Below are 14,429 nucleotides of genomic sequence, written 5' to 3'. Positions count from 1 at the left end.
CTCGGTCCTCCAAGCGCAGCCCCTTGGCACCAGAGCTGCCGAGGCTCCGCCCCCACCAGCTGCTGCGTTATTTCTGACTCATCCAGGGGTTACAAGTGTGTAACCCAAGCCCTCCACGCCCGCTTCCTCTCTGCCGGCTCCTCCTGGGGGGGAAACCCTGGGACTTCTCTCCTGGGACCTTTCTGCAGCTTGGGGCCCTGCGGTCTCTGGACACAGCCGCAGCCCACAGGCGCTGCCCTCGGACGGGGGGTGGGCGTGTGAGGGTGACGGCCATGAGCTCAGGTGGGTATCCGTGCCCCATGGCCCCGGCTGGCCTGTCCCCATCAAGGGACTCCTTGGAGCCCGGCCCAGGCGCCAGCCTCTTGAATTCGTCAGGAGCTTCCGCGGAGGAGGCTGCCTTCGTGTTTGGGGCTCCGTCCCAATCTCACGGTTTCTCCAGCCAGAAGTGCCAGCCGCCTGCCTCTGGCCGTGTCGCTTTTGCTCTTTGTGGAAGTTGCATGCTTGAGAACCTGGGACACTTTGGGCTTCCTTCAGCATATCTCTTGGGGCTCATCGCAGGCTTCTTGCTGAGGGAGTGGCTGGAAGGTCAAGCTGGCCAGAAGTTCTGGGTCAGCTCAGCGTCCCTGGGCCCAACAGCTCCTCGCAGAGGGTGCTGGCCACCAGTGCCTGCACCGGGATCGAGCCGCTTGGTCCGGCTGCCTGGGGCCAGTAGGGGTGAGGGAGGAACGTGCAGCTCCCCACCTGCTCTGGGCTCTCAGAAGCGAGACCCCGAAGCCCCGTGGGCCTCCCGGTGGCCCCTGCCAAGCACCCAGTCTGGATCCGGTGCAGCCCATTCCGACCCCCTGCTTCAGCGCCTCTCCCCGCTCTGCAGGAGCCCCCAGGGCTGGCCAGGGGATGAACCGCGAGGGGGCGCCCGGGAAGAGCCCGGAGGAGACGTACATTCAGCAGAAGGTTCGAGTGCTGCTCATGCTGAGGAAGATGGGATCGAATGTGAGTGCCTTCGGGCTGCGGAGCAGCTCTCCTCGGGAGGGTGCCTGACAAGGGCGGCCGCCACCTGCTGTGACCGCGCTGCTCTGGGAGTGGGGCTGCTGGCCTTGGGGTCGGGCTCTGTGGCCAGTCCCGTCCAGTTCTGGGGGTACTCTGGGGTGGTCTTCCCATCCCTATGCCGAGCTGGCGCCGGGGGGGTATGTGAGCCCCTATGGGCCCTGACCTGACACTTTGCCCGTCTTCCCAGGAGCTGCCCACGGGGTGCTGGGCAGAAAGGGCCCCGAGAGGGCCTCCTTGTTCAGGAAGAAAGGGATGGGCTCCCTGGGCAGGCCCCGTGCTGCACGGAAACGCAGTCTCAGATCTGATCCTGGGGGACCATGGGCCTGGCATCCGGCAAGGGGGAGGGGGCACTTGCTCTGGAACCCAAGGGTCAGGACTCAGGAACAGGGGCCCAGGGATGAGAAGAGGCAGGCCGCCCTTCACCGTGGCCTTCTCGCCCGTGCAGCTGACGGCCAGCGAGGAAGAGTTCCTGCGCACCTACGCGGGGGTGGTGAACAGCCAGCTCAGCCAGCTGCCCCAGCACTCCATCGACCAGGGTGAGTCCCTGCGCGCCCGCCACGCCTCCCCCAGAGGCGCCAAGCTGTGGTTCCTGGGGGAAACTTAGCTCCGGGGTCCACGTGGAGGGTCCGGAGCAGCCTCCCTTCCACGGAGCTGAGCCCCAGGCCCCGGGCCCTGGGCCCATTTCTTTCCCCAGGTGGGAGCCGAGGACCCCATCGGGTAATGCTGGGATCCCCTCTTTTTAGCCTCGGAGGAGCTGAAAAATGGAGGCATCTGGGAGTCCCTGGGACTGCAGAGGCTCTGGGTTTTTGCATTTCTTCCGTCTTTGGCTTGACCCCCGCCCACGCAGTACCTGATGCAGGGAGAGCGTGAAACCGCCTCCTGGGCTCGGACCTGTCCTGGGCTTGTGTGTTCCCAGCTGTACCCAGGCAAGAGGCCCCAAGGGCTCTACCCCAAGGCCTCCGTCTGCCCAGGGGAGTCGTTTCCGTTCTGGTGCTCTCCCCCGATCATAATAATGGTAGCAGGCGATGCTCCGGTATTCCTCGTCTGGCGGGTGCCTGCTAAATGCCGGCCACACATCATTCATTTAATTGTGGGAAGGTACTGGTGATATTACATCACAGGCAAGGAAATGGGTTCGGATGAGTGAGGGATCGTCCTGGTCTTACTGCCCGTCCCCAGAGGACTCAGGACGACCTGCTGCCGTGCTTCAGGCCAGGGCTTGTCACCGTCTACTCCAGAGCAGCAGGAGGCTGGGCTCTCCCATTCTGGAAGGCTTCCTCTGACCCTGGATCCCACAGCATCCTCACTGGCACTTCCATCTAGTCCTTTCCTTTTTTTTTTTGCCTCGTTGATGTTACTGACCATGAAATGGGCAGCCTATGGGGTGTCTGTGTGAGCCGGCTCCCAGCAGCGGAGCGCCGAGGGGCCTGTGGCTGATCCGTGGGGCCCAGGAGGAGAGCAGGTGTAGCATACGAGGCCGCTTGTCTTGAAACTGCCCTTGCTCTCCTGGAGAGCACAGGCCTCAGCTCTGGCGCAGGGCCCGGCTCCCCAGCTCTGACGCCGGCTGTCACCTGGCCTGTGCACCCAACTCAGCAGAAACGTACAGGGCGTCCCCGTGGCTCTGGCAGCTCCCGGAACAGCCTGCCTGGGTCACACTCACTCACCCCGCAGCCTGTTCTGTACTGACAGCCAGGGTAGAGTCAGCCCCTCCTGGGGTTTTGTTTCTGGGAGAGAGCCTTTCTCATCCCTGGCTGATCCGTGTTTCCAGCCCCCACCCCCACCCCACCCCACTGGATCCTGAATCATATTTCCCTGCGACCCTCAAGCTGCTGGGTCCCTAGGATATTGCCTTTTCTCCCACCCCAGTTTTAAGTCACTGAATTAACCAGAAGTAGGGCTGGGCGATAAGGATGCCTCCAGAAAGATGCTGTTAAAGCAAAAAATCATAAGTTGTGGAGCTGTATGTCTTTGTAGAAAACACCCTCTACCACACACACGCACTCACTCATGTATGTGTGTAGGAAAGCAAGCTGAACGAACATAGACCAGGCTGTTAATAGGAAGTTTTAATAGAGAGTAGAACTACATAAGGGACATTAACTTTCCAAGTCACACGTTTTTGGAAAACATTATTTAACCTTGTACATACATTGCTTCTGCAGTAAGGGCAAGTTTAAAAGAGCATGAAGAGAACTCTCTGTCTCACCTAGCTGAACCAGCAGTCGAAAATAAAAATGAACTATTAACTGTGTGGAGTTAAGGTCATGATAATGACCTTAAACTGCTAAGCAGTCGGGAGTGAGCCACGGCATGTGGGCATGACCCCAGAATTGGGACCTTCTGAGTTGTGGGCAGGCCTCAGCTACGTCTCCCCAGGTTGCAGGCTTCCAGAGCTGCACCAGGACCCGGCTTAGTGGCTGGGGTTGGTTCTCTGCTGTTGGGGCCCCCTGCATGCTGGTCTCAGCCGCTGAGCTAAGCCGCATAGGAAGACACGACACACTGCTGCAGATGGTCCCAAGGATTCCTGTGGACTGGTTAGGCGGTGAATGGGCAGCTGCTCCTGGGAGAGCTTCATGAGCCCGGCATTAACTTTGTGTGCCTAAGGACACTGCAGACGAATGCACGACAAAACTGCAGTCGGCACAGTCTCTCCTGTCGCTGGGGGCACGACCCCAAGAGCAAAGCCTTGCATCGCTGCCCTCACTGTGGGGCCAAAACTGTCTTGGCTAACATGCTCGCCTGCCTTCCTTATCTGTCGGCAAGGCCGACCTTAGCTGATGCCACAGGGATGCTGCTGGCAGGGGCCCAGGGGCTGCCCAAGTGGTGAAAGTCTCAGATCATTGCTTCCAGTGCACGGGGTCCCATAAAGACCTAGGAGCACCGGCGTGATGGGCTAGACAGGCTGGTAGAAATCTGCTGTGAGCACCTCCTGCCACAAGGTGGCACTGTGTCTCAGCAGATGCCCAGCACTGTCCTGCAAGGGCCCGAACTCCGGGAGCTCCTCTCTGTGGGCCTGAGGCCACCCTCCAACGGGACAGAGCTTGGCATGGGTCTGCCATTTTTTTTTTTTTTTTAACTTTTTAAAAAGATTTTATTTATTTATTTGACAGCGCTCAAGTAGGCAGAGCAGCAGGCAGAGGGAGAGGGAGAAGCAGGTTCTCCACTGGGCAGGGAGCCCGATGTGGGACTCGATCTATGGACCCCAGGATCATGACCCGAGCCAAAGGTAGCTGCTTAACTGACTGAGCCATCCAGGCACCCTGGTCCGCCATCTTTAGACTTGCACATGCTTCCTTTCTGGGGATGGAGGGGTCTGGTACTGGGAGCCCTGCTGGCCCTGCCTAACCGACCCCCCCCCCCCAGAGAGGAAAATGGGCTGGGCGCCCCTCACCCCACGCCCAGGCCTCCTGGTCTTCCTTCCGTGAACTGTGAACGTGGGTGCGGTATTTGCTGGGTCCGGGCTGGTGCGTGGGCCTGCACTGTAGGGGCTCCCTAGCCCGCGCTGAGCCGTGGGCCAGCCTGGCCTCTGCCGGTCTGAAACCTCCCCTGACAGCCTCCTTCTGGAAGAACTCCTTTCCCTCCCTGGTCCTCAGCAGTACACCTCTTTGTGTCTCTCCGTCTCCCCCGGCCTCATCTTCTGCCTCCTCCGCTCGCTGTCCGCGAGTGCTCCTTTTCCCACACCACACTGATGATGCCTTCCACCTTCGGCCCTCCCATCTGTCACACCCCCGCCCGCGGGTCTCACGGGCTCTGGTCCATGTCCTCCAAATATACACCCTCAGCCCAGACCCTCTCCTGACCCCCAGAACTTTACACGTGACTCCTCCTGACCATCTCGCCCCAGACAAGCCACACTCAGATCCGGGTTCATGCTCTCCCCACGGATCTGTTCCTGCGCCTGTGTTCTCAGTGCCAGACATGTCACCAAACACCCAGTGCGCCGGGGACTCCTCTTTGGAGACCCAAGTGTCTAGTAAGTTACCAAGTCCTTGTGATTCTTCTGCCTTTCGCTCCTCAGAGCTTCTGTCCTCTCCGGCCTGGTTTGAACCCTCACTGTGTTTAGAGCCTGTATTCATGTTCTGATCCCCGCAGACAGTTCCTGGCATCTTGACTTCTTACCTTGCCTCTCCAGTGTACTTCCTACCCCTACTTCAGCAGGTCTTTCCCTGACTTAAAATCGTTCAGTGGCTCCCTACTGCCCTGTGGTTGAAATCTGGCCCCCTAATGTGATCAGCAAGATCCCTGGACATGGTGACCTCATGCCCTGTAAACAGCCCTAGCAAATGGCTTTCAGCTCCTGTCTGGGGCTGGTCCTTGTGTCTCTGCATTTGCCTCTGGGCTGCCAGGAGCTCAGCCCTGACCCGCAGCCGTCCCCTGCATCTCACAGGCTGGGCCAGGCCCTCCTGTGGTTACCATCACACACATGCGCCCCAGCTGTGCTTCTCCCAACACTGTCTCCTGGTCTTTTCTTGAGCAACTCTGAGCCTCTTCAGCCTGGGCTTATGGCTTCCCCCTTCGTATTTCTGGGGCTGGGCCCCCACAAGGCCCAGGGCACGCTTGGACAAATGAATGGACCAGGCTGTGGGTCCGAGGGCCCACTGTCCCCCAGAAAGGCAAGTGCTCAATTCTCTGAGCACTGTCTCCTGCTCCCCCAGGGTGGCCCAGCAGACCTGACAGCCAGGCAGGATTGCCTCTGAGCCAGAGGAGATCAGTACCTCTCTGGGACAGTCGCCTCGCTGAGAAAGCCAGCTGGAGGTGTGGGGGGTCGAGAGCTGCAGCTTCCAAAAAGCGAGCTTGATGGATGCTGAGTTCATTCTTATCGCTGGTGCTACTTTGTGTTGATCTTCTTTCCTGGTCATAAGATAATGCACAGTCATTGTAGAAAGCGGGGAAAGGGAGAAGCAGCAGAAAAGCTGGACGGACTGAATCCGACCACTTGGCTCCGAGCACTGTTACCTCCTGGTCAAGAACCCATCAGCCTTTTAAACACAGGCTTGTATCGGGCAGCCGGGTGCACCCAAAACTACAAGGTCACCGAAGCTGGGGTGAAGACCCAGGTCTCTCGGCCTCAGCAGTGACCAGTGATGGCAGCAGCTCTGCCCTCCCTGGTTTTGCTCCGTCAGCTCCCTGTCTCCATGTTCACTTCCTTCCCCTTTTAGGGAGGTATTAAGGGCAGCCAGACATCTCGCTTGTAGCTTTAAAATACATTCTGGGGCACCTGGGTGGCTCAGTCCATTAAGTGTCTGCCTTTGGCTCAGGTCATAATCCTAGGGTCCTGGGATCCGGCTCTGCACCGGGCTCTTTGCTCAGCAGGGAGCCTGCGGATTCCCTGCTCGTGCACTTGCTCATGCTGGCTCACTCGCTCTCTCTTTCTGACAAATAAATAAATAAAATCTTTTTTAAAAAAATAGGCTCATATTTTCATCATAAATTTGGAACCATACAGTATAAACATTTAATATCCATTTTAACATGCATGTTTTACTTATGATTAATTTTATAGTATTTTTTTAAAAGATTTTGTTCATTTGAGTTAAAGAGAACAAGCAGGGGGAGCAGCAGAGGCAGAGGGAGAAGTAGGCCCCCCACTGAGCAGGGAGACTGATGCAGGGCTTGAATCCAGGACCCTGGGATCATGACGCTTCAGCTGACGAAGCCATCCAGGCGCCCCGATGATATTATAGTATTTTTTTTTTTACAAATTTTATTTATTTATTAAAGAGAGAGAGAGCACAAGTAGGCAGAGTAGCAGGCAGAGGGAGAAGCAGGCTCTCTGCTGAGCGGGGAGCCCAATGTGGGGCTCCAGCCAAGGACCCCGGGATCATGACCGAGTCGAAGGCAGGTGCTTCACCACCTGAGCCACCCAGGTGTCCCCTATTTTATAGTATTTTAAAACAGTTTTGAAGAAAACATTTTAGTGATTGCTTAACGTGCAGCCCCCGGCTGTGCCATAATTCGCGAACCGGTCCTTTCCCCTTTGTGTGTTTCCTTCTCCTTTCTGCTGCTGATCACAGTAGCAGCACCCACTTACTGAGCTCCTCCTGTGTGCCGGCTCCCTTGTAGGTAGCACACAAGTGTGACCCCAGTGAGTCCCCGTGACCGTCCTGAGGCAGGTGCTGTCACTGCCCCGCCTCAGAGAGGAGGGGACAGGCCTGGAGAGGGTTGGTCTAGTGCTGGGCGCCCAGCCATGGGGGCGGGAACCCGGGTGTGGCCAGCACCCAGCATCCATCCTTGCTCGTAACCCTTCCTCTTCATTTATTTTAAGATGAATTCTAGGAGTGGCTTTAAGTTCATGTGCTTTTTTCAGCAGTACTGAGTTTTATCTGAGGAACAGGGGTGATTTAGGCAATTAATATATCAATTAAGATGCAGAAGTCATTTGGCGTTTTTTGCTGCCTTTTAATCCTGGGCCCTTCCCCCGAGGTGCCTATGAATGTGCTGGTTCTCTGCACACTCTGGCTAGGGGATGGCGTGCCCAGCGAGGGCCAGTCCCCAGCCCCCACTGGCACTCTGCTGAGCCTCCCTAGGACAAGGCGCTTGCAGAACTCTCGTCCTCGTGCGGCGCCGTGGATAGGCTCTTGTTTAGGTGTCCCAGCACTGGTCTAGATGTGGCCCCTTTTGTGAAGAAGGCTTCTGTCCCTGCCCTGCCCCGGGGCCTCCCAGGACCTCCCCTGGCCTGCCACCGCTCCCCATCTTGGCCCCAGGAGCCACAGTGCTGGCACGCTGGCAGCTCAGGTCTGTTCCAGCCTCGGTCTGATCATGCTCTTTCTCCAAGAGACTTTCCAGGGAACGTCCCCAGCCTGGAGCCAGCTGGGCTGTCCCAGGGCTCTTCTGGCTTTCCACCCTGGAAGCCAAAGCTGCTGCTCAAGGTATGCTGCCAGGGAGCCTAAAATAGGTCATTTGGTCTCAGGGTTACACTGGGAACCTTGTTAAAATAGTTGTGGTCCCAGGCACACCCCGGGGGAAGCCTGTGACACCGGGGAGGGCCCACCACCACGCAGGCTTCACGGCTGACCAAGGGGCTGCCCTCCTCTGCTCATTCCCCCCTTCATGGCCCTCTCGAGCCCCGGGTGAGATGCTGGCACCGTGGGGCCCCGTTCCACGGCCAGCCTTCTTCCTGGAGCCGCGTCCCACGCCCTCCAGCTTCTGCTCTCGCACTTCCTCCGCGCAGCCCTCTCTGGCTCCTTCCGGGCTCAGCCGGGGCCTCTCCTCTCGCCGCGGAGCTCCCTGCAGCCTTTTCTGCAGGGTAGCGGCTGTCACATTATCAGGAGCCCTTTGGGACCCAGATCTGTGCTGTGTTCCCAGTGACACGTGCAGCACCTAGTCCAGCTTCGAGCACAGAGCTGGAGTTTTCCTGAATCCTTGTGCAGACCGGGCCTCCGGGAGTCACGTCCTGTACAAGCGGGGACCGTCTGCTGGGCCTTCTCCCAGGGGGGCTCCCAGCTTCTCCCAGAGTCTCCCGGCGATGACAGGCTCTGGGCTGTAATGGCAGTCAGGACTCGGGAGAATTCCAGTTTATGGAACAAGAGGGTTTTTTTGGTTTTTTTTTTTAAACTTTAATCAACACTTAGATGAGAATTACCTGTAACCTAGTAATAATAAAATTGAACCCAAAAGATCAGGAATCAGACTGAAAAGTCAATTCGAAGGATTGGGTATGTGATAACCCAGGTCACAGTAAGAAAAAGGCATCCCAGGGCACCTGGGTGGCTCAGTTGGTTAAGCAACTGCTTTCGGCTCAGGTCATGATCCTGGAGTCCCAGGATCAAGTCCCACATCAGGCCCTCTGCTCAGCAGGGAGCCGGCTCCTCCCTCTGCCCCTCGCCCCTTTCAGGTTCTCTCTCTCTCTCTCTCAAATAAATAAAAAAATCTTTGAAAAAAAGAAAAAAGCATCCCAAGTCTGGGTCAGGGGCGTGCTGAAAAGCAGGGCCTGTTGCCCCATGAGGCCTCTGGTCCTGGCCTGGGAAGGGCTGCTTTGACCCTTCCTTACCCAGCCTCGTGGGTTCTAGTGCACAGAACCAGAACAGGGCCTCAGAGGTCTCACAGCCCCTCGGGCAACACTGCATTGACTTCCCAACACGCCATCAAAGGCCGATCTCTGTCTTGGAGTGGGGTGTCAGGGGTCCGCTCAGTCCAGCACAGATGGGACAGTGTCGCTCTCTTTGGCCCATCCATCCATGTGCCGAGTGGGGTGCCCAGTGACAGTTCCCGCCCTCGAGCCGCCAGTCCAGCAGGGTGGACAGACATGAACAAAGGCGCAGATCGCTGTGTGACTCATCCTGAGGGGAGGGAAGCCCACCCAGAAAGCCACAGAGGAAAGGTGCTGTTTGCCGAAACCCTGGTGGATGTGTGGGAACGTGTGTGGCAGAGGGGAGAATTGGAGGAAGCCTCTGGAGCCTGCCCAGCGTGAGTGTTGAGTGTCTTTGTGTCCCCTTAAAAGATTGATGTGGTGGTGGCTAGGTGGGTGGTGGCTGGTGGGAAAGGCACGTGGGCTCTGGACAGAGTCCATCCTGAGGACTGCAAGGGGTCCCCACAGATCTGAAGGGGAGGGATGGCTGAGTCAGATTGTCATCCACTTAGGGTGAGCGCTGGGGAGAGGTCGCAGGACAAAGGGGTGACCTGGAAAGTCGCAGGGACACCCACGTGTGAAGTGATGCTATTTTTCAGAGGCTGGACATTCAGGACCCGCAGGCAGGGCGACCAGGTTGGGGTAGGACTGGAGACTCGGGGCCCAGGGCCAGAGGCACCCGGTCTGAGCAGCTGAGAGGCAGGAAGGGGAGCTCCTGGGGCGTCTGGCAGGGCGGGAGCCAGATCAGAGCTCAGGTGCAGGAGCGTGGGCCGGGGGAGGCGGGGAGTCCTGGGAAGGTCGCAAGGGGGGAGCAGGCAGCGTGAGGGGAGGCCAGAGCCCAGTGAGCACAGCGCTGAAGGCAGCGGGGGACCTAGTACCGCTCTGGAAGGAGGGGAGGGGCAGCAGGGTCATTATCAGGGTCCCCCCGGGCTGATCATAAAAGGGTCCGTGGTGACTTTCTTAAAACAGTATCTGCGGAGCCCCGGCTGGGAGCCGGACTGCCGAGGGCCTGGGATCAGTGAGGAGATGGAAGTGGGAGGACAGAGGTCCCATTCAGAATGCTGGTGGGCAAGGGACACCCGCTCGGAGCTGGGGTGGGGGTCAAGGGCCAGTCTGTGGCATTGAGCTCTCAGCGTACGGGCCACAGACCACCACCCCTGAATCACCACGGATAATTTGTTAAAAATGCAGACTCCTGCCCCCCACCCAGCTCTACTGAATCAGAATGCCAGCCAGGCGAGCCTGGGAATCTGCATTTGAAATAGCCCCCCTCTCCCAGGGGTGATTCTGATGCCCTCTTGAATCTGAGAATATACCCGGGTTTTAAATGAAGACCTGGTCATTCCTGGCCACTCCCACCCACTTCTCCCGAATTCTGTGTCTTCTGCATACAGCCAAGCTCTCTGCTCTAGGAGAGCTTACATTATTTTTGGTGTGGGCAGGGGGGGAACCGAAGAATCTGAGGGAAACAAGTACCTCGTTTGGGAAGACAAGCCCAGAGGTAGGGAGCGTCTGTGTTGGGTATGGGCATGGGAGGGCGGGAAGGCGTGAGGTGGTTTTGAGGGAGCTTGCCTGGGACCAGAACAGAGCAGGTGTACTAGAACTCCAAGCTGTGACACTCCCACCCCCACCCCGAAGCCGTTTATGATGGTTTTTGCTGCCAAGTCTTCCCCGCCGGTCAGGGGGGCGGGCTAGGTGGGATCCGTCGCATTCACAGATGAGAAAACGGAGGTGGGTGTGCACACACGTTGCCCAGGTAGGCAGGGTCAGACCCAGGCCCGGGTGCTGGGGTGCCAGGGTCCACCGAGGGAGCCTAAGCCCAGGGAGGCCCTCACTGGCTGGTCAGGAGGCCCAGCTCATTTGCTAGGAGCCCGCCCCACGTCTGGTGCCATGTGCTCACCTTCGGGCGGCCTGAGTGCCTAGTGATGTGGTTGTCAGCCTGGAGCCTGGTTTGGCTGCAGGGACCTTGGATCTGTGGCCACTGTCCCCATGGCAACCAGCATCGTGCTGTCTCTAGGTAAAAGCCATCCCCTGGGAACCTTGGGCCCCAGCTCAGAGAGGTATAGAACCCCCCGGGCTGCTAAAAACAGTGTCTGCCACCCAGCGGGTTTGTCTGGGAGGAGGCCTAGCCCAGGGCAGTGCTGGAGCCCCATCCCCATGGAAACTTCCCGCCTTGGAGGAGGGTCTGGGACCTGTTTTTCCAGAAGCCTTGCTGCCTAGCTCATCTCCCAGGAGCCAGTTGCTGAACCACTGCCATCTTGGGTAGCTGGGTAGCGGACCCTAGTTCCTATCCTCAGCAAGCTCCTGGGGCTCAGGAGGAAGGACCGCCTCCGAAAATCAGAGAAGGAGCAGAGCGAGGAGGCAGGAATTGCCCTGGGCCTTTGGAGCTTGTGGCCACGTTTCCTCTCTAGACCGCCAGCTGTGCGTGGGGAGGGTGGCCAGGGCTTGACAGGTCAGAGGCCCGGGACTATCTGGAAGCCCTTCTTGGAAGCCAGCTTCCTTTGTCATCTCTGGTGTCCAGCAGCCATGGGAATTTGAATCCTCTGAGGTTTTGGGTTCCATTTCTAGAGTTTTCCAGTGCCCAGCTGCTCACTCTCACAAGGAAGATGTGAGGCCCCTTCGGAGATCAGGAGCTCCCTGATCCTGGAATCCTGGATTCTGGGTAGTCCCAGGAAGCTGTGGCGATGGGCCGCAGGGGTTTCAGAGACCCCGCCCCTCACTTGTGGGAGGCGGGGCCTGCAGGAGCTCATGGCTCCAGGTTGGGTGATGGGGACACCCCTGCCAGAGATGGATGCCGTTCCTGGGAGTCCCTCTTTATTCCAGTGACATCTGTGCAGGGCTGCAGCCTGGACGGTGAGGCCTGGGGCCGGCCGCCTCTGGGAGCTGGACCAAGCTTCCCGTACCCTGTGTTGATTTCAAGGCAGGATCTGCCCTGAGAGCTGTCTCCCTCCCCAACCACCTTTGAGTGCCTTTTCTGAGCGGCCTTTGCAGCATCCGGAGCCGGAAGAGCTCTCGGGCTCCGTCTGTGCCCCTGCAGCCGGGCACTTCGGGGGAATGCGGGCACAAACTGCGGGATCAGCACATCAGAGCTGCCTGGGAGGCCTTGTCCCTCTCCCCGCTGCCCTGTGCCTGCCTCTCGCTCGCAGGGTCTCTCCTGGAGAGGGCGGGTGGGGTCCTGAGCTGTGCTCAGCTGCCCAGAAGCTTGTGCTCCAGGGTCGCTGCATTTTAAGCTCCTCCTTGCCTGGAAAAGGGTGAGGGGCTCTGCTAGGATCTCTCCAGCCGGGATTGTGCCATAGGCCACGTACACCCTTTCCACGTCAGCCTCGGGGCTGCGCCTACCTCCGTGCTCCTCTTTGCTGTTCTTTGTCGTCGTGAGCACCGAGCCTGCTGGAAGCTGATGGCTGCCAGGACAGTGTTCTGGCAATTCAGGAAGCATATTGAAGTGCTTACATATTGATGAGAAGACCTTTGGAAGACTTTATGTTAGAGCCTCAAATAGCAAGAGGAATTGTCCAGACACTGGTGGTTATGTGTGTGCCCCTGGGGTGTTCTCCATACCATGCGGCCCCGGGTCCCCGGCCCCCTGCCCCCATAGGGAGGCGTGCTTCTTGAGGGCCGGTGCAGGTGCCCTCCCTAAGCCAGGACACGGCTGCGGGTGGTGCAGGTGCTGGTGTGTGGAGCCTGTTCTGGGCTTTGGATTCTGCTGCTCCGCGTTCATCCTGAGCTTGCAAACAGACCAGTGAACCCATTGTCTGTCTCCTGCCCCGGCGGGGGGCCAACTTCTCTTTTCTAAGCTGCATAGTTGTCATTTCTCTCTGCCCGGTCACTTGACCGCACTCTGTTAAAGGGACAGAGCTGGCGTGGGGCGTGGGATGGTGCCCTGCCTGGTTCGGAGAGCTGTGTTCTCACACGCACCTGGGCCCCGTTTCCACACTAGGTGAACCAGGGGACTAGGGAGATATCTGGCAGGGCTCTAGGCCAGGCAGCGCGCTGGGGGTAGGAGGCAGGGGCCTGGGCTCCGCTGTCCTCCTGGGATGGTGCCGTGGGTTCCATGCTGAATTCTCTCCAACTCTCCCAGAGCTGTTTTGGTGGTGGTTTTTAAATCCTCGGTCTTGGTTCCATTCTGATAGGGGCAGAGGGATGGCTCCAGTCTCTGTGGGAAAGCCTGGGCCACCACATGCTCTGGGAGACCAGAGCTGCTCTGGAGCAGCTCAGTTATTGGCTTCCCCTGAGGAGGAATGGCGGTGTGTGGGAGAGGGGAAGGCACGGAGGCACGCACTTCCTCCCTGGGCCACTGACTCACCAAGTTGCTTCGCCAATCTGAACATCAGGCTCCTCATGTATTAAGTGAGGATTCATCTTGCGTCCCAGGAACTCTCCAGGTGCTGCGAATTTGTGAATGAAAAGGATAAAGTCCCCAGTTCATAGAATGTGTTTTCTAATGGGGAGTCAGATCACAATATATAACTCCATAGGTCACGCTGAAGCAGGTTACAGCCCCCCCGAGGGACTGGCACAGGGCACTGTTTTAGAAGCTGTGGTCAGGGAGGGCCTGAGGAACTGATTTTTCCCAGCACTGGCATGAAGTGCAAGAGCTGTGACACGAACTTGGGGAAGAGCACTGAGGCAAAGGAAACAGCAAGTGCAAAGGTCCTGAGGTACCAAGTTACTTGTGCCTGAAGGACAGAGCCCAGGAAGCCCATGGGGCTGGAGTGGAGTGAGGAGGGAGTGCGTATAAAAAGAGATGAAGAGGCCACCAGAGGCCAGAGCATGTTGGGTCTCGCAGGTCAGGCATGGAGTTCAGTTTGCTTTGAGTGCAATGAGAAATCTTACATTAAGAAACCTTTGGAGAGTTTTGAGCAAAGAAGTGGCAGGGTCTGACTTATGTTTTTAAGAACTTCTTTCTGACTGCTGTGTGGACAATGGACAATCAGGGGCCAGAGTAGGGAGATCCAGAAACAGGTACAGGAAGCTAGCGAGGGATGGTGGTAGCCTGGCCTGGGTGGTGGTGGAGAAATAGTGGTGTTTTCAGGATCTAGTTGAAGAGTAGAGCCGGGGCGCCAGGCTGGTTCAGTCTGCAGTGGTTGAGCATCCGACTCTTGATTTCTCAGGTTGTGACCTTGGGGTCATGAGATTGAACCCCGTGTTGGGCTCTGCTGAGCACAGAGTCTGCTTAAGATTCTCTCTCCCTCTGGGGCACCTGGGTGGCTCAGTGGGTTAAGCCGCTGCCTTCGGCTCAGGTCATGGTCTCAGGGTCCTGGGGTCGAGTCCCGCATCGGGCTCTCTGCTCAGCAGGGAGCCTGCTTCCCCTCTT

General features: G+C 58.0%; 1 protein-coding gene across 1 annotated transcript in view; it reads left to right on the top strand.

Annotated features, from left to right (window-relative positions):
* The window catches only part of CTNNBIP1 (catenin beta interacting protein 1), a 47,173-nt gene that overhangs the window by 24,035 nt on the left and 8,709 nt on the right, over window positions 1–14,429 (top strand). The window contains exons 3-4 of the mRNA XM_059375146.1: window positions 872–990; window positions 1,493–1,583. Of these exons, the coding sequence (XP_059231129.1) occupies window positions 895–990; window positions 1,493–1,583 (187 nt within the window). The 5' untranslated portion in view covers window positions 872–894. The remainder of the gene's footprint in view (window positions 1–871; window positions 991–1,492; window positions 1,584–14,429) is intronic.

The sequence above is a fragment of the Mustela nigripes genome, chromosome 14 (assembly GCF_022355385.1).
Source record: "Mustela nigripes isolate SB6536 chromosome 14, MUSNIG.SB6536, whole genome shotgun sequence".
Taxonomy (NCBI): Eukaryota; Metazoa; Chordata; class Mammalia; order Carnivora; family Mustelidae; genus Mustela; species Mustela nigripes.
This window is presented reverse-complemented; position numbering and strand designations above follow the sequence as displayed.